The 26,727-nt window shown below is 40.9% G+C and overlaps 1 protein-coding gene across 1 annotated transcript in view; it reads left to right on the top strand.

The window, feature by feature from the left end:
• plxna3 (plexin A3) overlaps positions 1-26,727 on the top strand; it is a 137,977-nt gene that overhangs the window by 39,132 nt on the left and 72,118 nt on the right. The window contains exon 6 of the mRNA XM_085442818.1: positions 3,206-3,388. Coding sequence (XP_085298944.1) covers positions 3,206-3,388 — 183 coding nt within the window. The remainder of the gene's footprint in view (positions 1-3,205; positions 3,389-26,727) is intronic.

Genomic DNA, 26,727 nt, shown 5'->3' with positions numbered 1-26,727 from the left:
CGTTTTCGGTGATTCGAAACGCCGTTTACGTGGACGAAACAGCTGCGTTTTCAAAAATACCCGTGTAGGTGCGGACGCAACGTAAAAGAGTTTGTAGTTTATTTTCTTACTACCTGCAGATTACTTGTATTTGCTTAATTGTTTACTAAATATTTGAGGTGTGAAATAAACCGCAGTGGAGCAAAATATGGGCGTGTGTGGTTGGAGGATGTTAGTGCGTGTGTGTGTGTGTGTGCATGCGCGAAGGGCGCGAACATTTTTCTTGCAAAACAGAGGGGGCCAGGCGAAAAAAGTTTGGGAACCACTGCACTAGGGCGTGAACTTGTCCAGGGACCATTTAATATCTCACTTAATAAAACTGAAGAGACTCAAACTGTCTTCTATGTTACACAAAGAGTTGGCTGAAGTATTTGGACAGTTAAATATACCGTTTACATGGCGTGTGGTCCGTCCTGGCTAATTAATAAGTGAGTTGATTTGAAAATAAATGTTTCTTTATTAACCAGCTGAGTATCTCTGCTTTGAGCATTTGAGCCTTTTTAAGACTTTAGACTTCTGATTTGTCCTGTGTCGGCATCACACAGGTTTCAGCTGAAAACATTAAACGTTGAATAGAAGCCAGAAATCTTTTAAGTGAATCAACACTTAGCTGACAGGTCACACGACAGAAGATGTTTGATAGTCAGATGTTGCTGTGTGAAAGTGAATTTGAGCCGAAAGTCATCTTTGAAGAAGGATGATTTGGACCAACTGAGAGCTGAAGGTGTCACGAGGGATTTATGATGGCGAGGGAAACTTTTTATCTAATCCAAACAACCTGAAACCATTCTGACTGCTATTCCCAGGAGTGAACCTTTAAGATGTAAAAGGTATTTATCTCTATTTTTTGATGTGCAAAAATGGAGATAAACTTGCCAGTGGAGTGTTGGCTCGAACATTTGGGTTTCAGACTTTCCACCCTGTACGGTCGCTGTGATGCATCAAGGCCTTAACCCGCTAATGACAGGGTGTTAGCTACCCTCTGAGTGTATGTGGACTCTGTAATAACTCGTCTCCTCCCTGTTCCATACACTCTGCCCTGTGGGCAACATACAGAAGCATGAAGCGCTTTGGCTCTACAGCCCTTTGTCCTCCACCATGCACCCCACATTTGCTCATTTTTTACTTGCTTTTCCTTACATTTGTATTTAAAGTTTCATGTAATCTATCAGTGTGTTAAAGTTTAATAAAAACATGATGTTTGTTTGTTAACCTGAAATATCCACCTGGAGGACAGCGACTGGGTTTGGTTTCATCCCTTTTATGTAGACGTTTGAGGTGCCTGGTACAATCTAATGGAAATCTTATAACCGAGTGTTAGAGACTTTATTTGAAAGCTAACATCTATTTTCTGGAGCTGTGCTTGCTAAGTATGGTATGAGGCTAAAATGCAACCTAACCCTAAGTAGGTGATTCACTCATCATGGATCTCTCTGTCACTGATTGGTTTTAGAGCACTCTGTCTGTACTACCCTGTCATATGTCAATCAGTGCACTCATCGGTAGCTTGAGACCTGTCCACTCTGCATGACAAGCAGTTATTTTGCATTATCGTTAAATGTCGTCATCCATCAGAGAGCACAAGAGAGAGAGTTCTGAAAGGATGTTTGCATGCCAACAGATGTTTGTGACCATGCACACTCTGCAGCAAGTACACATGAACCTTTTTAGACGCATGTCCAAGAAGTATAACAGGAATGATTACTTGGCCGTGATGTCTTCAGCTGTCCACGTCCGTGTCTGCAGCAGAGTGTAATTGGCTCTTAACCCTACATCTAAAGCTTGATTTCGAATTCTACGATGCAGTCTGTGAGAGTGGCCGTAGGCAGCGTGTACTTGTGTACAGTTTGTCTATGTTGCTCTGCAGTTTCACCATCAAAGCACCAACAGGCAGGTGGAATTTCTCTCCGCAAGTTGATCTTTTCTCTTCCAGTCAATGCAAAACCTGGTGGCAGACGAAGTAGATGGAAATGCAGTGCTGAACAGGCCGCGTTGAAGTGATGCACAGTTCCATTTCTGCGCAGGTGCACAGATACCTGAACATAGATTACAGCACAGGGTCTCAAAGGGGTCATGTGACATAACTATGACATAGATTTAACGCAGAAGCATAAATGCACTGTGTTTCTCCCGCGGTGTTCAGAGGTGAAGTTAATGGTTGATAACATTGAGCGGTTTAACGGCGACAATGGTTTTTGTTTTGATCAAGCAGTCAAACTGTGAATTAAAAAGAAGCTGTGCTTTCTAAAGCAGCGGTCCCCAACCCCCGGGCCACGAGTCGTTTGGTACCGGGCCGCGAGAGTTGAGGCTCGGGCGTGAAATTTATGCTTTTCAGGGTTTTTCCCGTGTTGTAGTTTTGTGTTATTTTGAAAGAAATATTTACAGGTTACCATAGCGACCAGAGAGCATTAAGGGGCAGAGAGGAGGATGTTACGCTCAATGTTATTGGTGCATTTCAGGAGGACGCTGCTAATAAAGTTACACAATTACTCAGTGAATTTGTGTTTATTATTATATTTACAGAATACTGCAGATTTTTCTTGGTCGCATCATTTTATTTTGCTGTATTTATCCGCGACACCTTAAAGTATTGTCTAACATTAAACCGGTCCGTAGCGCAAAAAGGTTGAGGACCGCTGGTCTAAAGTCACCGTTAGGCCTGAGCAGTCATGATTTGTGTAGACTGTGACGTCCATGTGGTCCTGCAGTCTCCTATTAAAACACTGGTGTCTGCAGCGCATTAAGAATCACGATGGGAATATAAGAAGTAAACAAAGCGATCACATAGGGTTTTGTTTATAATCATTTATATTGATCTTTTAAATGACTTTTGAACATCTGACCAAAGAAAAATCTGCATTAAATTGTCTATTTAAATACCATACCACCAAAGTGCGTGTCTGTGCTTTTGTCTTCTGGACGACTCGTTCTGTACATCTTGCTCTCAAGCTGCTTTAACTTTAGTTAAGGGGCCACATCTCGTGCTATTGTCGAGAGCCGATACTGATCCCCCGCCTAATGGATTGAAGGCGGGCACCAGATCAATAACGCTGGTATTAGGTGGCTTTGGAAAGCGGCAGCTTCCTCTTATTTTTCATCTGAAGCTGAGCGACCTCGCTTCTTGTGATATTTTCTAATAATGCCACCTTTTCCCTCTGGTCCACAGCCGAAGCAGATCGGAGATGATTTCTGCGGTTTGGTACTGAACCAGCCGCTCGGAGGCCTGAGGGTGATCGAGGGACAGCCGCTGTACGAGGACCGGACCGAGGGCATGGGCGCCGTGGCCGCATACACCTACGGGGAGCACACGGTGGTGTTCGTGGGAACCCGGAGTGGACAGCTGAAGAAGGTAGGAGGAAAGAACGGATGATTAGTCTACCGAGGAGGAAAAGCTGTTGTGAATATGTTTGCGCTCCTGTTTGAGTTGGGTACTCTGTGGGAAAGGAAGGAAGTCAGGGAAGGGAATTAAGAGAGACAGGACAGAATGACAGGAAAGGAATACCGGTGGACTGTTTGAGGGCTTTTGTTTCCCCTGCTGAGAGGAAAGGGCTGCATTAATGTTTTAAAATTGCTTTTGGGGCTTTGATTGCTTTCTAGAGTTTCTATTTAAGGAGGTTAGAAGGAAAGATAGAGAGACAATTGTCTTATTCATGTTTTAAATCACTTGAGGCTCTTTTAGTTCTTTGGTTCGGATGAAAGGAAGAGATTGAAGTTCACCTGTTTGATTGCAGTCCATCTTGAAACAATCAAGGTGTTTGTTCTCCATTTATAAGGGGTTTTGATAAAGTACTCAGCTTTCTTTGTCACTCGGATGGAGCCATGTGATGTTATCAGTCGTCAGTGTGACTCTCACCTGTGAATCATTTGTTTGTTCGTTGTCGAATGTCAAACTCGGCTGTGTCGGAGGTGTTTAGCTGTGAAGCTGTAGGACTGGGAACGGTCGCAAGGCAGCGTTTAGAAGAAGTGAGTCTTCACGCTGCGTTATTACCGAGCTTCAGTTCATTAGCGCTGAAAGTAATTTCAGCTCTGGCATAACAGTTATTGCAAAGAACTGAAAACGGTGTGAGAGTGCATTTATACAGGAATGTCTTCAGTTTTATTCTGTTCATTTCATCAAATGTCTTTTCCGAAGCTGCCTGATGAGGCTTTAGTGCAAATGTTTATTGAGATGTGTGCGTGACTGTTGAGTCGACTGCTTTCAGAAATGCTGTGTTTCTCTTCTCATTTGCACTCTTACTCCTGAAAACCTCACACCTGATAAACAAACTTAATACAGTAATGATTAAAAAGACAAAAACCAACAATATATTTATGTTTGTTGTCTTCTGTCTTCAAATACGTCTCCAAATAATGTCAAAAAAAAGAAGAAGAAGACCCCTGCTCAGTGCAGCTACACTCACCATGTGTCGTCTTTGTTGTTCCTCTTTTCTGTCTCCCAAAAATAATTTGGATGCATTTTAAAGACTCATTTGGAAACATCACATACGGTCTTCCATTATCTATTGCAGTTTGATATTTGCTCTATTACTCATTAATAATAAGTTAGTTAGTAGCTCCACGAAAGGATCAGTTAAAAATTTAGAAATAATTAAAAATCCACCAGCAAAACATTTTTAATGGTCTGAAAGCTTTTGTGTTTTTGAGCAAAAGTAATTTTGGAACCAGAATCAACAAAATAAAATGAGTTTTATAAGCATATTTGATAGTCGGTGGCTACAGAAGAGACTAAGTTTTAAGCAGAGATTTGCAACGCTGTAGAAACCTGTTGGCACGCTGCAGACTCAGGTGGCTTTGAATGTTCAAATATCGATCACGTATGAATGAAAACTCATTGTGAGTCTGAGAAAGCTTTGATGTCACGTCTTTACTGTATCTCAGATCTGAGTTCAGGTGTTGGAATATCAAAAGCAAGAGTCTGATTTTTCACACCTCTGTAAACAATATTCACATGTATCCAGACAGATTGGTTATTCAGCCTTTAACGGGGACTCCATACTAAAATAAATAACCATATTAATACCCATAGGCAACAGGTATCTGATAAATATTTCATTTCTTTTACATATTCTCTGCTGCTTATGAAACTCATCCTCGGTCACACCTCCATATGTGCCAGCCTGCTCTCTGCAGCCTGTGGCGCCGCTGTTATTATTGTTATCTGGAGCTGAAAATAAGCTGAACGCTGTTTTGATTTCATAACGCAGCAAACACAATCTGTTCATTTCCAGGGTTTTTATTCTCAGGCAGGAGAGATAAACAGCACGGAGACAGGAAGCAGGACTGGTGCAGGATTAAAGCAAATGTGAGCAGTGACAGTTCAGGATGGGGCCGGTGTCTCTGCACAGATGCTCTCAGCCTTGTTGAAGTTGTAAAGTTGTCTCAGTGGTGTCGGACAACCTCACAGAAAGCTGCAGAGACGCTCAGACTGTCTGCTGCTGTCAGAAAAATTCCCCACTTAGCTGCACAAGATGTCTGTTTTCTGTCTCCTTCAGGGCTCGGCAGTCGGTTAAAGACTCGCCGTTTCCCACAGCACAAACTCCGTCCTCTCTGGAGGATTTAAGACTTTGCTGAGCGGCAGAAAGCTTTCCTACACTCTGTGGGTGAAACTAAAAACCTAAATCAAGTAAAAAGGACAGGACAGACGTGTAAAGTGGACCGTAGGCCTGACTGCGCTCTGACATTGTTGACTCCAGTGCAAAATTTCGTCCAGTAAAGCACAAGTAGAATTTACAAGTCTCAGACTGTCTGAGAGTCAAACGAGTGCGTCTGGCAAGCAGCATCGCTGAGCACCTTCACAAAAACAAATAAATGATTATCTTAGAAAAGGGAAAAAGGAATAGATGTTCAAAAACACAAAGTTCTTTGGAGATGTTAAAGATGTTGATGTTCTAGAGGTTTGTTATGAGCAAGAACGAGAGCACAAGTTCTCCAGGTTCTTTTTAGGGAGTTAAAATATTTCTAGGCTCTTTTAAGATAGCTTTGCCTTTAGGACCTTTATTCTTTTAGGACTTTGAAATGGTTAAACATGTCAAATCATCTGTGAAATGATCCGTCCTACAAAGAAATATCTTACTAGATGTTTAACAACCTGTGTGCGTTCGACCGGTTAAAGCCACCACAATATGGTCTCTAAAAGCTTTCGTTGGTTACAGGGAAATTTATTTTAGAGGGTTTTTTTAGAGGTCCTCCTTAAGTTCTTGGGAGCCAGGACCTCTAAGGATACCCTGGTAATCCTGGTAATCAGTCTGAAACTTCTAGACATTGTTTAGGGGACCTGGGAAGAGCAGCAAACTTAAGTTCTTTAGGTTCCTATTGTTGATACGCTGTTAAAGGTCTTTCAGATCATTGAAGATGTTTTAGAGGAACTTTAGGACATTTAGATAGTTTGACATCTCTTCAGAGCTCATTTGATAACCCATGCGTTCAACCACCTGATGAAATCTTATTAAGGTCTTTCAAAGGTCTGGGATTTTATAAAAGGTCCTTAAGTCTCTTAAACACAATTAGTTTTATTTCAGTTTGGCTTGACGTCTACCTCAGCAAAGCCCTCTGTGCTTCTCTTCCCTGGATGCTGTGCTGGTGCTGACGCTAGAACTCATTTTACACATTTCCACAAAGAAACAGGACTTGTGCCAGCGATGAAGAGCTGGCATCAGTACAACACCATAAAATTGTTCCGCCCACCGTTGGAACCACTGTCAGTGGCTTGGTAGTGGTTAACTCAAGAAATTAACCAATGATGGACAGATTCAGCCCACGCATTTTCTGATTTTCTTCCCAGAAGAGAAATTATCCGACTTCTGCTAGTAATGCTATATAACAAACACTTCTCAAACCTCTCCAAACGTGGGCTGGCTCTCAAAGGCACATAGGCAGAACTGGGTAGTACTGGGCGTTTGGCACCTTTTTGTAAGGTCTATTAAGGTCTTAAAGATAGTTCCCTTTAAGCGATTTATGGGCTAGTTTGTGTGGTTGAACACCTGTGGGTCATTAGATGAGCTGGTACAGTAATTAAGGTGTATAGTAGTTGCTTGAGAACCTTGTTACAGCCCCCATTTAGTGTTTTGCTAAAGTGCTAAGTCTTTAGTTATCCGTATGATTACCGTAAATCTCCTAAAGCATCTTCTCCAGAATCAGAAGGACCATTTAAACCACTACAAAGACGCTTAACATGTCCTTAGCAACAACGATGAGCACCGAAAGGAGCTGGTCTTTGTCTTCATGGACCACTAAACCCTCCAGAGGGAGCTCTGCAACGCCCTTAATGGCAACTAGATGCACCTAAAGGCGCTTTGAAGGATCTCCACTGGATTCCTGATAGTACAGATGGACACCAAATTTAAATCAAGCAAAAAGACTTTACACGTTAGGGGACCCAACCATCTCTTCAAAAAGAAAAATACTTTGTGCAGTGCAATCACAAATATTTAAAGGGCTTTCAATTTAAATTGGAGGGATCTGGATTCATCCTTTTCATGCATTTTAAAGTTAAAAATAATAAATGAATTCAACAGTAATTTTGCCCTTTTGACTTTTTGGTTGAATAAATGCAAAACTTCTCTATACATCGTCCTCTGCACGATGGGCACATTAATCCACATCATCAGCAGTCATTAAAATTAAAAGATGCATTAAAAACCCTCTTCTGCTCCCACATTTGACCACACAATCATCTCCATTTTCCAGCCTGCCAACGATGAATTTTAATTGCCTGAACACTAAAAACGGAGGATGGGTGGTGAATGAATCCTCTTGGCGTTCACCCCGCTCACCTCTCCTCCCACACAGCTGCCGCTTTAATATTCATTCACATAGGGAGATATTTCTCTGAAAGCTGACCTCTGAGAGCGACGGATAGAGGGAGGAACCGAGGCAGAGAGGGAGGAATGGCCGGGGGTGTAGTCTGTACAGTGAACAGCTTGGTGAAAATCACTGGGTTTGGTTTTAGATGTTGGGCTCTGTGTGGCTGGGAGTTGGCGGAGAACTCTTGTTTCTATGTTTAGTGGAACTTCCTCCTCCTCCTCCTCCTCCTCAACTCTCTGAGCTGCTGGCATCCAACAAAAGCTCTCCACTGCTTCAACGCCCAACAAGACGATAAGCAATAGACCCAAATCCAGTCTGGCTGGGAGGCTTTTCCCTCGCTTTCCCTTTAAGCCTGTTAAATTCAAAGTGATTATTTTTCCCAAAAAATCTATAAGTTTATGGACTGATTTTCATTTTATGCCAGTCATTGGGTTTGACAATTTCTATTAAGATAAGTAATGGTCTTATTAGTCAGTTAATCAGCAGTTTCCCTCATTTCAAATCTTTCATTTAACGCTCAATCGCCGCTTCCTCATTTGAAGCGGCCAATCGTTTCAAATGAGGACGGCACTTCCGTAAACATGAGTTACTTTTTTTTTCTTTTTCTTTTTTGCACTGTAATGTGGGATATTTAAAGCATGTAGCATTTTTAGCATGTTGCCATGAGCACACATCTGTTATCACATGTTTACCATTGTACCATATAGGTCATTGTTATCCTTAATGAGAAACTTGTTTTACACGGAAATGCTTCCATCAGCATCTGCATCATTTTAAAATCATTTGGTACATTTGGGTTAAATCTTAGCCTGGTGCGACTCTGTGAAGCACTGTGGTCGACTATCCACTGAGTTTTAACCTCCTAAGACCCGAACTCTTCCATAGCATGCATTTTTTATTTCTCTTTGCTATTTGGGCTGATTGGGACCTGATGATGGTAAAATTGAAGAATTGTCTTTTTTTTTAAAACCAGATTTTTGTTTCTGAGAAAAATTAGATCCACATATGAGGACATTTGTTTTACATTTCAATAGAACAGAGGCAGTATAACGTCCTCGTACGTGGATATCAGGCCCTTGTAGAGCAAAATGCTGTATTTTGGTCTAGACAATGCAAAATGTGATGTCCACATATGTGGTTAAAATCTGTTGCGCTAACATCATATGAATTTCAGACCTTTGCTTTTTCAAATATACGCAGTTTAAAAATAGGACAAAAGACTTCAGGCTTTTGAGCACATCTCTAGACTCGTGGAGCCATTTTTCTGAAGTCAGAGCATAAAGATTCAAAAGTTAAACAAACCACTATTTTTGCGATTGACTGCTTGCTGCTGAATTGGCACGTCGAGCCGAAACGGTTCACTTCTCCCACCGAAAGGCTGAAAGCAGCAGTAAAAATGCCAAACGTGGCCCTGCTGAAGAAGCGATAGTGTTGGCTCACTTTCAGAAGAAACTTTGAATCTTAATTGAGCTTTTGATGTGTGACAATCTGCAAAATTACAGTATAAATTGCCTTATTTGCAGCTGGAGGTGTCCTATCAGCATTTTCTGATGCCTGGTTTTGTAATTACAGAGTATAATAATATAAAGACTTCTGAAAGAGCCGTTTGAACCAAAGGACATACTGCGCCAAGCTCCATTGTTCGGGTCCTTTTTGTTTTTTTATTTACAGCATCCGAACCAACCCCACACTAACTCACCATCATACAGTTCACTAATCTGCTGCTGGATTCCTTCTGACCAACTGGTTTCATGCCAGGACTCGTCCGTGTCTTCGTCTCCACAAAGCCTTCCAGAGCTTCCCAACTGGGCTGATCTGATTGGCTGTTGCTGGGACGGGAGCTCAGATGCTTGATCAGTTGAATTAAGGGTGAATTGGTAATTTGGCAAGAGACTTAAAAGAGATAAACAAAGACCACAAACCTACAACTCTGTGGATGTTAGAAAAGTCGAGGTCAGTGTGATTTTAAATGTCAGAGCAGCAGCCTCCAGAACTCTTTGTTCATCTTTTATCACAACTCTGCACTTAAAATCTAATCATCTTGGACTGAAACAGATCTTTGGAGCAGATCCCAGAGGCAAACATGACCTTTCACTCATCATACTCACCAGATGGACGGACAGACAGTGAAACGCAAGCTTTAAAGCTGATTAGCGTTGATTAAAAGTTGCTTTTCTACTCATGTCTTCAAGTCGTTTGGTCTGAGTCGCAGAGACTTGTGTTTTCTGTTTGGTGGCTCTGCTAGTGGACAGAAATATTGATTCACACAAGCACTAATTTCTATATTTTGCTGTATTTACTGGTAATTGTATAGACTTTCTGAGCACATTTCTGAATGTCAGTATAAGAGGATTTATTAGTCCTTGTAAACAGCTGCCATTACCTGGAAACTGTATGCATTTTTGTCAGTTTAAATTTAACTGGGGGTTAAACTGGACACTGTTCATGTTCATGTTTGACCTTCTTAGACAAAAAGTCCTGTCCTCAGTGGGGTAACTGAGATAGAAAGAGGAGCAGTTTGTCCAAAAGGGTTTAACGTCATGTTTTCCATAAACTAAGCATGTTTTGGTGACTGAACTTAAGCAAAAAGCTAATAATGTAAATCGAGATAGCACCTTAAACCTGCCTTTTTTTTCCTAATGGCCAGTAGGGGTCGACTTGTCTGGTTGCAAAAGATGGATGTCACGGTTGCAACATCCATCTTTTATGTCCATTATGTGGTTCACACACTAAGAACAAACCTAAGTCTCCTGCTTAACAGTGTTTTGACCTTCCACGTGGGTTTTTCCAGTCTCTGCCTGATTAGAATGATAATAATGAACTCATTCTTCAGCCGTTTTCACTCAGGAATACAGATCTTGGACTGCCCAAAGCTGCAAATCGAGTGTTCACCAGTTTCGTGCATTGACAAGAGGCGAATACAAAGGCGAGCACTCGTCCCTAAAGTATTTTGAAATGGCCAAACTGCAGCCTGCTCTCTTCAGTCTGCTAGTCTGCTCTTTCACTAAAAACTCTGGTTTAAGTCTCCGGGTCGGTCGCTGTAGCCACTTCATATCTCTCCCTAAAGAAATCGCTGCTATTATGCCACAAAATTCATAATTAAAAGGATCTATTTTCCTCACTCTTGTTATTATCTGCTTTCAAATGAAACTGAAACTGGAAGCGATGCCTTCAATAGCCTCCGTGGTTGACTCGGTATGACAGCGTGCTGTGTGCGATATTGCATTGTCCCTTTTGGGCATTCAGTCCCTGCTTAAACTGTGATGAGTTCACACTGAAATCTGATATTGGCCACATTTAAGAAATAATAATATGTACCACCAGAAGAAGAAGAAAAACAGATCCGAGGGCCAGGTTGTGCAGTGTCCCAGAGAGGGAACTAAAAGAGCCTCACACAGGCAAAGAAAAGCATTCAAACCATGAAAGTGTTGCATTCATGGAAGAAAAGAATGCATCTAGCAGTATACCAGACAGTTATGGTGAAGGGATGGTTTTTCCTAAAATGTCAAACTATTGCTTTAAGATTAAATTAGCAGGGAGTAATAATTGTTAGTTTGTGCAGTGCTGACCACAGAGCGTCTGTCAGCCCTCCTGATGCTTTTCCACTGAGACTCTGCGCTATGACAGAAGGGAAAACAAGTTGTAACTCAAACTCTGTTGACTTTATCTCTGCCTGTCAGACTCTTTTATCCTCCTCCTTCTTCTTTTTGTCCTACTCTCTTTGTCATCGTTTCAGTCTCTAAATCCTTTGTTTGCCACATTTTCTTCCATCTTTCTAAAGATTACGTTCCTGGCTGTTGTCATCAGACTGCTGGTGCTTTAATTTCATTTCTAAAGCAGCAAAATGTTTCTTAAATATTTTGCTGTGTCATTAAGCTGTAAATAACATCCAACATTAATGGTGCTTTATGTGCGCCTGCCGTGCCACATGCACTAATGTACCCCAACACTATCGCTGGTGCCGGCTCATGAATTGTGTGCTGATGAGAAGCTGGGATGGTTCCTCTGTTCCAAAGCTCGGTGAACACAGAATCCGTGATTTCCACGAGGAATTTCATATCTTGTTTGGTCAGAGTGCAGTTCTCTGCTTTGCCTCAGTCCATCATAAATGAGCTTGAGCCCAGAGAAGGCAGATGTGCTCCTGAGCCCATGCGGTGATTTCATGTCTGTTTTTGATGCAGTACCTGAGAGTTTTTGAGAGCCTGAACATCACAGCCACACAAAATGCTTTTCAGCCTCGTCTGTCCTGTACAGCTTTGGCCTGTGTTAAAACTGTAGATAATAAAATCCTAAATAAAATCGTGGCTCAAGAGTTGGGAGTTCGCCTTGTAATCGGAAGGTTGCCGGTTCGAGCCCCGGCTTGGACAGTCTCGGTCGTTGTGTCCTTGGGCAAGACACTTCACCCGTTGCCTACTGGTGGTGGTCAGAGGGCCCGGTGGCGCCAGTGTCCGGCAGCCTCGCCTCTGTCAGTGCGCCCCAGGGTGGCTGTGGCTACAATGTAGCTTGCCATCACCAGTGTGTGAATGTGTGTGTGAATGGGTGGATGACTGGATATGTAAAGCGCTTTGGGGTCCTTAGGGACTAGTAAAGCGCTATATAAATACAGGCCATTTACCATTTACCATTTAAAATAGCCGAGAATGTTCATTTTCTCCAAACCTGCTGAAGTGTCCACACCGTCTTTACTCCTGAAAGCCTCTCTGGGATATTTATGTTACTAATTAGCCTAATTAATTACAAAATGTTCCACCAGGCGCCTTTTTGATTCTGTCTAAACTTTCGAAGCATGTTGTTGCCATCAGATTTAAAATTGCTTGGGCTTATCCTTAAAACCGCTGGTTATCGGTTACATCCAAATCAGCTGTTTTGACCAAATGTGGGGTCGTTAATGAGGTTTTCAGTGGATTTATTAAACATTTCTTTTGCTCTGCGTTTGTGCTGGTTTTTCCGTTTAGTCTTGACTATAAGCACCTGTTTGATTGTCACAAAACATAATTGATAATCAACTGCAGCTTTTCTTTTAACAAATACGAGAAAACGCCCATATTTGAAGATTTCTTTGTCTCTGAAAAACCGGTTTGCTGCTTTCTTTGTTCATCGCTGTGAGCTGATGATTTGTTTTATGAGCTTTTGAACATTTTTGGCAGAGGAGATGATGTGTAGTCTGTAAAACAATCGCTGCAATCAATGATAATCATCAGATAGAACCATAACTTTAACCCTGACTGTTGTGCAGGTTGATTTTTTTTCCTTTTTTCCCCATAGAAACCAGTGGCTGCCTGGAGGAAGCGAAATCAGAGTATGAGGCTGTAAATGTTGGATTCAGAGCTGGTATTTAAAAGCTGAACTCATCCGATTCCGGCAGGTTTTACTGTGAAGCTTCCAATGAGGTGTCAGGCTGCCAGCGACAGTCAGAACTGATGTGATTATGTTGTTAGAGAAGGCCGACTGGGCCCGAGTCCCAGCAACACAATCAGCCTGCTGCCGGCCTCGATGGAAAAACACTGAAGCAAAAAAGATACCACCTTAACCAGTCCCAGGAAATACCACCTTAATCTGAAGTACTCGGTGGGACTGGATTATTTTTGTTTTTTTTTAAGCAAATCATCTTTCATTTCTCAGAATTTCAGATGTACAGGTTAACAGTTTTCCTGTGTTTAACCCCTCTGAGCAGCGCTTCCCCCTGGTGTTTAGGAATAAGATATTTATCATTTATTATTAATTACAATTACTGAGTCAGATATCTGCTGTGATTCTTTATCAAACTTGTGATTGATGCGTCATCGGACAATCAGAGTAGAAAAAGAGGCTTTGATGTGTAAAAGCTTCACTGCCGAGAGTGATGCTTTTATTTTGAAATACACAATGCTAGAAAAACATTTCTGATGCATCCAGATATGATTCCAGAAAACTGGACTATTTGGAAAAACTTCTTGTTTTCCCATTGCTCCCACTTTGTAGATGCCCTCCTCTTGAAATCATCAGCATGTCAAAGATACAAATATGCACTCGTTACCTGTACCAGCCCTCATTTCCCTCACAGACCGTTAAACACCGCTTTAATGCCCTGTGGGATTTGAGCAGTGTTTATTTTTCACAGTGTTTTTTTTTTGTTTTAAACACATTATTGGACTGGTTTCAAACACTTTTGTCCTTATTTTTGACGTGAAAATAGGGCCTGGGTTTAAAAATACACCACAGTGTACGCTTTTAAAGTCCTGCTGATTAGTCCTGTTAGCTGCATTCGGCTAAGACTTCATTGTCACTGCAGGGAGTTTGGCTACCAGCTGGGTCTTAATTGCACAGGTTAAAGGTGCCTCTGTTTAAGCTGTCAGTCTGTGCACACCTGTGTCAGGGAGGCTTTTTAGACTTCCTAGCAAAGTCATTTTTTTTATAAATGGCCTCTTGTAAGCTTACTGACATTGTTTTACCCCATTTCCTATTCAGAACCTCTTTATGTTCTCATGCAAAACAAAATGCAGCATAAATAATGGACCCAGTGTGAGTCTCTGTTCAGAGAAACTCACTTGGCTCATTTGGTTACCCTTATAAGAGCATTTCGGCTTTAATGCAAAGTTGCCTGTGAGGACTCAGTCTTTGTTTTTTAAAGCTCTTCCTCTCCCCAAACAAGCTGCTGCACATGAAAGCATTTTGATGGACTTGTGTAAACTTATGCATTTCCAACCTGGGAAGCTTTTTACCCTGATGCACAGGAAGATTTATGTGAATTTCATCAGGTGCTCAGAGTGGAAACCCACTGAATTAAGTTTCTGGATTATCCACTGAAATCCTCTTGGTTCTGCAGAGTCCGCTGTCATCCTGCCCAGCTGCTCACTGGGCAGCAGCACTGTGGCTGCACCGCTTATGTCCCTGTTTTTTCTTTTTTTAAACCTCTCTCTAAGAATCTGAAGCAGGGTGGAGCTGCAGGGTAAGAAAAAGGTTTGTGCAGCAGTGGTTTTTATCTCGATTTAGCTCCATATGAACACACACTGGGGCTTCAGGTTTCAGGTCAACGTCCACTTCCTGTCAGGTCCACGTCTGGATTCAGACCACCACAGTCGGAACTGGTTTTAACCCCTTTCTAATGCAGTGTTTTAGAGACTGCATTAAACGCTGGGTGTTGGCTGAACAAAATATATGAACCATTAAAGTGAAAATGGAAATTCATTTAGCCTGACATGTTATTACTCGGTGGAATATAACAAAGTAAAAACGCATTAAAAATGTAACAAAATATTAGTTTTTTTCCGTCTGATGGACAAAAAATTTTTTTGACCTAAATGCCAACGACATACCTCTTGAGAATAAGGACAAAGGTCTTTGACGTATTTGAAAATAATTCAGTATTGCTTAAAAAGTTGATTAACCATTCAGTCTAAACCTTGCACAGTCTGAGTCAATGCTGACGGTGTCGGGTGATGGTCCATTCATGTTCACTCCTGGAAACGCTGTAAACAAGTTTGCTTTAGACAAAGGTGCTCTGTGCTTGGTGTGTATATGAAGACATCGGGCAGAAATGGCTGGACCGTAATCATATTTTACTCCTATGGTTGACCTTTTAATCCGCTGCTGCAGACCTCCACTGCATCTATCTTTAGATTAGCCATAATTCCCTCTGAAGGGACATCTACACAGGAAGAGACCGGCAGTGATGTGGTGACCAGAGACCATTGATTCTCAATAAAATTCAGCAATTTGTATTATTGAGTTAAACCTCAGATGGCTGCACAGGTAACAGGAGTGACGGGCAATGCCAAAGTGGATCTTCAGTTTCATTTCCAGGGGAGAGGTTTCACCAGTGCACCTCCAAAGAGAGGAAAACAATTCAAAGTAAAGCCAGAGTCACTACATAAACTGAGTGACGGATGAAAGTTAAACCCACAACGGGGCAGTTTAGTGCTGTGAGGGTATATCAGTAAGTTTAGATTGATGCTGATGCAAACACACGTTGTCCTCGTATTGGTTTGTCTTTCTTGTTTATTTTATGGATTTATTTGTAGTTACAGGTTGATGTACCTCAGTGGGTATTTGTTGTTGCACTGTGAACAGACACAGCTTCTTCTTCACCTTTGTTTGAGCAAAATTAAAATATTGGAAGCCTTTTTGTAACCATATGTTTATGCAATTTAATTTGGTTTGCATCATTTTTCTTTATTTCTTTAAAGTTATTTAAGTTTATTAACTCTCCTGCCAGAATCAGCAAATCTACAAAGTTCTCTCAGTAAAAGAAAAAAAGTTAGACTTTCAAAAAGCAAATCATGAATGAACTAAATATAAAATACCAAAAGGTGAGTGAGTGGCACCAGTTGGGCAAACCGTGTTCAACGTTACAGCAAAGACGAGTGCAGTGGGCGCAGTACCAGCAAGACTTACAAAACATAATAACACCCCCTCAGTGCAAGCAGGAGGGGGGAGTTGTAGTAGTGGCTGGCAACCTATCGGCGTATCAGCTAATCTGACAGACAATTGGCTCAGAGAGAGTGATGTCATCAAAGAGTGAGGCGACAGGAAGCTAAAGGGTTGTCCCGGGAGAAAGGGTGTGTGTGTGTGTATGTGCGTGCATACGTCTACCTTTTGGAGAACCGGTGTGATGATCATATTTGGTGTTTACACCCGATCTAACCTGAAGACGAGGCTCGAGGTTTAGGACCTGAGAATGCACTGTAGCAACGAGGGACCTCAAATATATAGAAGCACAAGTTTGTGTGTGTGTGTGTGTGTGTGTGTGTGTGTGTGTTGTCAGCAGCCCTCTTTGTTCTGGTTCCAAAACAAACAGGCCTGAGGGGAGAGAGGAGACACGCTGCACTGACCGCACCTCCCAACGCGCGCACACACACACACACACACACACACACACACACACACACACACACACACACACACACACACACACAAACTTCTTGAACTTCGGTGGAATTTAATCAGAATATGAGGAGTATTTATTTCCGGAGATTGAAGTTGTCATAAAGAGGCTGTTGTTGCTGCTGAAGGACGAGCTTTAAAGCGGGTCTGTGACGTAAGGCCAGGATCTGTTTTGACAAAGACACACACTGTTCGCGACTTAGAACAAAATAACAATCACTTACATTTCTAACTATTTCAGTCAATGACTCTGTAAAGTGGGGCTAATTAGCTTTGCTTCATTTATTCCAACACAAAACAAACGCACGGATGTAAAAGGCTGCAAACCGGACAAACTCTCAGTTTTCGATCACGTTTGAAGGATCTCGTCATGTGATCATTATTTTATGATCGATTTTCTCAGTTCTGAAAAAAAAAACGGCTCCGTTTTTATTCCAGAGCAACTTAAAAGGTTGCCGTGAGCATAGGCAGCGTATAAAAACTGATATAACTACTGTGATGTCACACACTGGCTTCTTGATGTTTTGGATACTTAAAATATTTTTATGTCACTCAACAAAAATTGAACCACCAGCACGAGAAGAGTGTTCGTCATTTAAGTACAGATATTTAGAGAAGCTGTTGGGCTTCACATAATGGCCTGACACTTTACTGAGACTCCTTTAATTTGTCACTCTTTTTGTACACGCGTCTGCTTATTTTTTCTTCAGATTTACATGTAAGGTTGATTTTAGAGCTCTGCTCTCCAGTAAAAACAGTTGAGCAGTTTCTTGGAATCTGTCTGTCATCTGTCTGTTTCATACTGAATCAACAAAATGAGCGAATGGACCAAATTCAATTTAGATCTTTAATCTCTCTGATTTATGTGAGCAGGAAGTAAGACTCGTTTGTGTTCTAATCTTGATGAGCTTGCAGTAAATACATTGGGGCGCTGTCACTGCCAGATTTAATGTAATGAATATGAGTTGTGAACATCATTAAAAGTTTTTTCCTTACAGTATTTTTCATGAATAAATAGAAGAATAATTTTTCTTTTTCCCAGTTTTGATTGCCGCTGTAGAGAAACCCAATGATTCATGCATTTCTGGGATTTTAAACTCACTGATGGAGGACTTCAGTGTTCAGTTCAGTCTGATCATCAGGCTGATGCGCCGTATAATGCAGTTAGAAGTCAGACAGAGGAGGTGGATGGCTGGACATGTCTCAATTCAATCCAATTTCATTTAGATGGAGCCAAATCATAACATAAGTCATCTCAAGGCACTTGATAGAAAAACCCATCGGTTCCACTCTAAGCAGCACTTGGCGACAGTAGAGAGGAAAAAAAAAACTTCTGACTGAACGAGACTCGAGAGGACGGCCATCTGCCTCAATCGGCCAGAGTAAGTGCAGAGTAGAAAGGCTCGGGCTCAAGACTGTTATTATATTTACTATTATAAGATCCTTAATGTAAAGGTAGACTGAGATCAGGAGAGACTGGTGTGCAGGAACATATACAGCAATACAGAAAGATAATGCACGGTTTCTTAGTATTTGAGGCTCGGTCCATTCGGAGGCAGAAAAGTGTTTACACAGCTTTTCAGAGTTCACTGAGAGTTGGTGTTTGAATATCATGTGACCAGACATTATGAGTACTGTATTTAAGTGTAACAAAGGAGCAGGGGCAACTTTTGAAGAATACTCTCATAAATAAACTGGTCGGGTCTGTTTTCATAAAAGATGCAATTGTGAGCATGCATATAAACAATATCACCGTAATCAAGCACACATGAAATTGTAGACTGTGCTGCGATGCTATGATTGGTAAGAGAAGCACGATTTGTTTCTGTCTTCGGTTTGAAGAGTCCAGTGTTAAAGTCCCAACTGTCTGTAACAATAAACAGTTTTCATTTTATGGCTATGGAGTGTTTGAATGTTTGTCCACATTCAAACACTCCATAGCCATGAAGGCTGGATACTGGATACTTTTAGGTGTTTTGCATGTTTTTATATAAGAATCGTATCTTAAGGTGTGGTTATGTGTATATAGGGTGTGGAGAATATAAGAGGTCCGGTGATTGATCCCTGTGGAACACCTTTACTAATAGCAAGGGGGCTTCACCTAAAACATGTGGACACTACAGACTGTGTACATTTAACATGAAATCAAATGCATTGCAAATTTGAATGGCAGATTAATATTGTTTAGGTGTGAGATCAATAACTGTTATTCTGCTTTTACTGTGGCCTTTTATGTAAAATGGTTTTTATATTAAAGACATCCACAAGGCATTTCTCACTAGCCAAAACTATTTCTCCAAATATCTGTAATTAAGTTCCAACCAGGAAGTCTTGGTCTGTTCTAGTGTGTAAGGACACTCATTTAACTCAAAATTAGAATTTTCCAGATGTCCAGAACGGGTCAAAAATTTAAAATATAGGTATATTTAATGTACTATAACTATTATAATACATTATATATTATATTTAATAGTAGAAGTTTGTAAAAATGTAATCATAGAGATCTGACATGGGAGATATAACCTGTCAAAAACATTTGAATTTAGTTTACTTGAATAATTTTTAACACTTCCAATACTTATCTGCCCAATTTTTACTAATCCATAGTAAAGAAAAGACTTTACATGTCCAAATAGTTACTGCAACAAAAACCCTAAAACAAAAAGAACTACGAAGAAACAAATCTAAAGGAAGTCACCATGGTACTAATAGTTGTTGAATGTATATGTGATGAAAAAAATCATCTAATTCTATTTCTGGCATTCAGTAAAAACTGTATGCATGAGTTGAGACATTGGATTCTTCAGTTTTTATTCCTGTAATGTCACGAGCCTCACAAGCTCTTCAGCACCAGTCAAACGCTCCAGTAATATGGGGGACCCACTAGCTGAGTGCTTAGGGCGCATACCACATGGGAGCAAATGCCATGAGCATTGAGTTTCCAGCTCAATTCCCAGCCGGCTGGACCTCTTGCTGCCTGTCATTCCCCAATTGTATTTATCTGCACTTCCTGTCTGTCCCTGCTGCACCTACCTAATAAAGGCGAAATGCCCCGGGCCAACAAGAAGAAAAAGAGAATCTGCGGAAAATTAAATGAAATTATCTGGAACTGTAATTATAGCTGGTCATATTATAATTTTGACCACTCAAATTGCAGTTTTTGTCAGAAATATAATTACTGATACTCTACAAAACCTATTAAATGTTTTAAATAAGCCTGCTTTTACGCCTCCTGCTGGTCTGCACCCTTGTGTCAAACAATACAAATTATAAAATATTGTGTGTGGTTTTTTTTAAGTCTTCTTCTCCCTGCAGATTCAAACTGACAGACTGAAAGCCTTTTCTCTCTTAAAAAGAACACACCCTCGTCCTCCTCCTCTTCCTCTTTTCCATTAGCACAAAGTGAATTAGCCGAGATGAGTCAGCCAATCAGCTGTGGCATTCAGAGGGAACGGAGCCATTATTGGCTAATGAGACGACGGGGAATTAAAGCTTTTATTCTAATAACAGTAATGTCTGTTTGTAACTGAGCCGCCTGCACCTGCTTCTCTCTTCTTCCAAGCATCATTTTCTGCTTTTTCTTTTCTTTTTTTTCTCCTTCTCGCAGCAGCGACCGGGGAATAGATCCTCACTGCCAGAGAGGGAAAATAATCTGTTGATTTAGATTCATATAGATGATTATTATTAGGAGATGACTGCACCTGTTTCTCTCTTTTACTGCAGAGCAGAAATCTGGAGTCGAACCAACCCTCAGTCAGTTTTAGTGCAAGTGAAGTGCTGTTTGGTTTCACTGTTGAAGAGATCAGAGCTCCTTCCCCAACCGAGACCTGATTATTGATTATCTTTGGTTCTGCAAGGCTGGTGCACCTGTGCATCTCACCTGCGTTTTTTCACCTTCATCTGCAAAAATGTATCCAAGACGAAGTAGATTCAGCTGTAAAATGATGGAAATTGCAGTGCAGCCATCTTATTTAACTAAAAAATGGACGAATATTTGAGTAACATTGGCCACTCATATACCAGGTAGAAATTTCCTTTATCATTTAGGCTAGCTTTCCAAATGAGTCTATACAGGCTGATTTCCATAGAAATTAACTTAGCCAATGGCTAGCCTGCAGGAGAATCAATCCAGGAGGTGATTGGATGATTTGGAAAAACACTCAGCTCTCATGTCGATTCTGCCTCCAGTCGCGTCTGACCTTGTTGGATATCATCTGGACTGTTTGAGGGTTTTCTTCTGGATGTTTCTTGGAAATTGAACTGAACTCTGTGGTTAATTATCACTTTGGGCTCCTGGCCAATCGCATCACTCTCTCAGCAGAGTGAGGCCATTGATTGGTTAGGTGTTGTAAGAAGGAATTAAAGTGTGCATTTGCCAACATAAACAGTTTATATTGCTACAGTGCTGGAGACACACAAGTTTGAGTGTATGTAAAGCCACACACAATTGTTCTTCTATCTTAGTGGGGATCTGGCTGCCGTAACAATAATAATGTGTAAGCAGGATTATAACAAGCCTGACAGTCTGATTGTAACCTGAACCCCAAATTCGAGTCTGAAACCTCAAACGGTGTCATCGCTACGTCTAGAACTTGAGCCTGTACCCAGACAGATGCATGCACAAGTGCACAAACACACAAATTTGCCAATAAGTGAAACTTCATGGTTGGATATTAACTGAGGTTGATTGGTGTGTGATTGCAGGAGGGAGCTTCACACCTGAGCTCCGCACACACACAAACACACACCCCTCTCTCCATATACAGCGGGTGAAACGAATACTGAACACGTCACAAATTCTCAAAGTGAATATATTTCTAAAGGTCCAGTTGACATGAAATTATCTCCAGATGTCTGTAACGATCCATCCAATCCACACACGCAAAGAAATCAAACCATAGATGTTCGTAAATAAATTAACTTCTGTGTGATAACGAGGAATGACACAGGGGAAAAAGTATTGAACACATGAAGGAAGGGAGCAAAAAGTCTTGACAACAGCTGAAACCTATCAGTAATTAGAAAAAATCCTGGATCTTAGTGCAAATTAAATCAGCTGGTTCAGTCCCCACGGATGGCCTATAAAAGGGTGTCTCAAGACCTTTGCAGCTTTATTGCTTCAAGACACACTTGGGTCATTGGTTAGCCACAGCCTGTATCCACGCTCACCACTCAAGACATTGCTGAAGAACAAGCACGGTGAAGTTTAAATGTTGCCGATCACCCGTAGAACACTAGGAGACAATAGTCTGGTCAGATGAGACGAACATTGAACTCTTTGGATGCCACGATGCAGCATTTGGAGTTCAGAGGACTGCATATCACCCGCATATGAGCATAGAAAGAAACTCCCTCAGACAGGCTCGGAAGAAAATCTCGGCCCTGTTCTTACTGATTTAAGGACCAGCTGGTGTTTTTGTTTTTATTGGCCATAAATTAGATTAGAGACAATTGGCAGTTGCTGTGGCAACCGAGAAATCATCCCTAAACTTCTCCCTCTGCCTCTTTTCTTTGGTAGCAGACATCCAGTCAGTAGGCACCCTAGATACATTTGATAACTTGGGATGAACCTGTAAAGGCACCAAAGCAGGTTTTTTAGGTTTTGTCAAGATAGTAAAGACAAAGAAAGCTCTGCTATGTCAGACTGTTTTCTGTGTATTAACAGAGCCGAATGCAGCGTTGCCCTTCACTAACCCCAGGAATGCACTGGACGTGGGTCTGGTCCAAACAGCGTGTTCCCCAGAGATCAAGATTACAAAAGATCATAATATGAATCTAAAATAATACATGAAATAACTTTATTTAGCTTGAGGTACAATGTTCAGCTTCTTTCAGATGAGATCAGAGTTTTTATACATATAAAACACAAAGTTTGGGAAGAAATACAATATCTAAACTCTAAACTGAAAACATGAAATCTAAAGAACTAACAAATTCAAGTTAACTTAAGATGTTGCAACAGGATGCCTGGTTGCAGTGCAGTCAGCTGTGGTCATGTTAAAGCTGCTGGTGTCAGGATGAGTGCCGTTTTTAATGCAAATGCAAATAATCGTCCTCACTTTGAGTTTCAGTTTGAACTTGAGCCTCCTCTGGACAACAGCCACTCTTCACTCATGCTGCTTTCCTTCTGCAAATAAACAAGAAAAGTCCAAATAAACAGACACATATTTTGGAGCAGGAGGATGTTTAGCTGCGGTGAAATTACATTTTTTTTTATCCATCTCTCCTTTCATGTGTAGCTGTGCTGCCATCGTGTCTCAAAACACCTAAAAACTATTTAAAATTATAAATAACACAGCATCTCCTCCATTATTCACAGAGACCTTTAAAGACAACATTACCAGAGAAAAACAGGCCAAGAAAAGCCTGTCGAAACCAGCTCCGTTTTCCAATGAGCCTATTACCGTGCAGATAACTATCCCTGGATTACTAGGATACTAGGAAACGTGATTTTTCTCGGGCAAGTCGACCCTTTTATTCTGGTTTGTAGTCACAGAGCTACTGCATGACCACCACCACCTGCCCACCCTCTCTCTAATAGGCTCTAAATGGATCAAGGAAAACAGGCCAAGTCTGAAGCCTGGGCTCAGATTTATGTCTCCGCCTGGACGAGCTGCAGCTGTCAGAGGCCGGCCAGACACTCATAAATCGCCTCCTTCGCCTCAGGTTGTGTTTTTGTGCTAATGTGCAGTTGTTTGTCTGTTTATGTACCCCATATTTGTGTGTGTGTGTGGGGGGGGGCTTTATCCAGAATCCGATGTGCTTTGGTTTTCATAGAGGTGTAGCTCAACCGTCATGTGCGAGTTCTGCGATAGAGGAGGGTGGAGTTTGGCGAGCACGAATCAACGATATGTTAAAACATCAACTTACAGTATGAACCATCTCAGAGTGCTTCCAGATGTTCAAGTTAAAAGCAGATGTACGATCCACTTCTGTGATGAAGTTTAAACCTGCTGTCACTTGTTAAGTCTTTGGCTTTCGGCTGTTTTATACACTTATATAATTAGTTATATAACTTCTGTCACGGTAATTGCAAGTTTAAATCTTTCCACTGTTGGAAAATGTAATTTTTTTCTTTTAATATCTGAAAGTAGCTGTAGTTTCAGACGTTTCCACAGAGAAAGATCCACTTTCCTCATGGTAACTGATTATTATATAAATCAGTGGGCAGCTGGAACATTAACTTTAGAAATGCAACTGGCATATACCGCTCATAGTCTGCTCATTTCAGGCTCTATATTTATGTCCTGGAACTCCACTAGAGTAGCCCTGCATGATTCACAGCTTACAAGAAAAAGTTTAAGCCCCCCAGTTCCCCAGCCATTTAACTTTAAGGGCATCCTCCCTAAAAGGCTACTGTCTTCTGCTTGGCAGACAGCGGGAAGCCTACCAAAGGGCTGCACCAGTGTTTGTGAGCTGCTCTGCTTATATTTGGTGGGGATGCTGTGTCTGTAATAGATAAATATATAATGTTTGAAACAAGCAGAGAGAAATAAAACAGAAACATCAGAAAGAGTCAGAGTAGTCCAAACCCTGGGCTCTAATGACAGTGTTTTATATGACTTGTCGACAGTACATAGATAGATATGAAATATAATCTCAATGATTTAATGTAGATAATGACAAACATTCACTGTAAACAAAGATTTAAACATCCACATTTAAACAAAGAGGCTCATAAAAATGAGTTTTGTTTCAATAATACGTTATATTGTTATACACCTGATCTACAGATCACAGTGTGAGTATACAAACGCACAAAATCATCACCTGTACAGTGATTATATGCTGTGATTCAAAGACTTTGTCAAGATGTAGAAATAATTTCTTTATACTTTACAGAGGAGTAGTGCTGTTATCTCTGAAAGCTGTTCAGTCGGCTACAATGAAACCTTTACCAACACTGCTTATTTTATATCAGGGAAAAATGTTTTATATCATATATATCATATAGTTGATGTTATTAAACTAACATTTAAATGTTTAAATTGCTGTTGGGATCTTTGTGATAGTTAAGGTGACTTTTTATATAGACCAAGACGTTTAAAGTAATAATAATGTAATTTATTATGGTGCTGTAAGGAGTACAGAGAATAGGCGCAGTTTCTATGCTAAAATGTAAACCTTTAATGGTTTGGATTTACTACGTTGTCATGTGTCAATCAATGATCTTCTTCACTCCTGTTGGTTATCGTTTGAGTTGTACCCCTCCAAACTGAGATTAGTTTCACTCTGTATCACTTTTATGATGCTAACAGTAATTTTATGTCATACAGATCACAGAATTACAGTCTTTGAGACCCTTTAGCATGCTAGCTTTCATAGAGATTGGCTTTTAGGATTGTTAGCACAACATGTTAGGCTGCTTTATCCTTTCTGAAGTCACAGAGTGAAAAGACCCATAAAGTATATACACATCAGCGCTATGCTGGAAATTTAGTGTTATTAGTTTTTCACTTTTCCTTTCCTTCGGTGTAGAGATGTAGCTATAATTTTTTTTATAGGAAATAACTGCAAAACTAGTGTTGTTAGCTTACTGTAATTAGTTTAAGCTATTTTGTAGTTGTGCAAGTTGGAGGAGACAGCGGTCCACTAAAAGCAGCTGGTGTTTGTTTCTGCTTTCTGAGGAGGGAAAAAAACCTGTTGATGGCATGTGCCCACATGCTAATTAGATGCTATATTTTTACACATATGGAGTCCATTTGTAGGAATAAATCACCACATGTCAGTGTGAAATTTGACCTGTTTTTGACTGTTTTTTGCTATAATGTGAAAACACGTGGGCCTGTTTGGGAGCCCATATTATAGCAGAAAAAATGAAAGCCATGGTAGGAGCAAGACCAGCCATTAAAAGTATCAAAATTGGTCCCTTTTAAGGTTTTAAAGTGGATTTATGTCCATTTACTCACGACAGACATTAGAGATATTTGTTTGTTTAGTTAAATTAGTTCCATTAAAAGTTGTAGAAGCATCAGTTAGCTGGGCCTATTTTTAACGGACTCGTGGACGTACTGATACTTCAGATACTACATGAGATCACTGTGATACCAAAGAAAACTTCAAGTTTTTTTCCTCTTATTTCTATGTAGATTTATGGAGGTGTGTTCTGGAGAGATGTCAGAGATAATTATAGCCCCGGAAGCCGTTTGCCACGCTGAATCTAAAAATATATGTTTCGTGTGTGAGATTGAGCTGCGACTCTGAGAGGGGGGAGGATTTCTGACTCAGATCTGCTTTGAGCAGGTCTCTGCTTTGATTTGTAAGCTCCACAGACAGAACAGAGCCTCCCCTGAATGTCATGTATGTTGCTGAGTTTTTCGGTCAATTTACTTGCATTTACAGCAGCTTAATCTCGCCTGAAAGGGACACAAAACCCAGTGCGTGAGACATTTCTGTAGGCGACAGGGCGGAGGTGGAGGGTCTTTGTCTCGTAATCCGTCCTTGTAAGTGTGTCGGCTGTTAGTGTCGGTGTGTCGCGGCGCTAACGGGTTTGAACCTGACACAGAGCACAGTAATGATTTACTTTGTTTACCTAACTGTTTGACCCCCCCCCCCCCCCCCCTCCCCTCCCGAGTGTGAGTGTGTGTGTGTGTGGGTGGGTGGGTGTGTGTGCGTATGTTTAAGGCAGTATCCAGGCCTTTTTCCTGCGCCATGTGTGTTTCTTGTAATTATTTAATGCAGTGACTTGCAACACTCTCTCTTTTTCCCCCTGTTGTAGCTGCCATAGTAATAAATGCAGATGTTTAGGAGGCACCTCTAAACACCTGGGACCGCTTTGGGTGTGTGTGCATGTTCTTACACATGTGTCTTTTTGAGGACTGCATTTATTTATAGACCTTGTGAGGACATTTGTGAAAAGTGAGGACATTTTTTGCTAAACAGACCCATAAATTGTGGATTAATTTTGTGACTTTGTGTCCTCGCAGGTTGATAAATGAATCACTGATAAATAAATTTCATGAAAAAAAAACCCACACAGTTTATCACAGCTGTGTGTGTGTGTGCCTCACCTTGGGGAATGAC

Source organism: Copadichromis virginalis, linkage group LG20 (assembly GCF_057382275.1).
Source record: "Copadichromis virginalis isolate Kocher_CV1m ecotype Utaka linkage group LG20, C_Virginalis_male_GT1.1, whole genome shotgun sequence".
Classification (NCBI taxonomy): domain Eukaryota; kingdom Metazoa; phylum Chordata; class Actinopteri; order Cichliformes; family Cichlidae; genus Copadichromis; species Copadichromis virginalis.
Note: the sequence above shows the minus strand (reverse complement) of the source record. Positions and strands in the feature narration are given on the sequence as shown.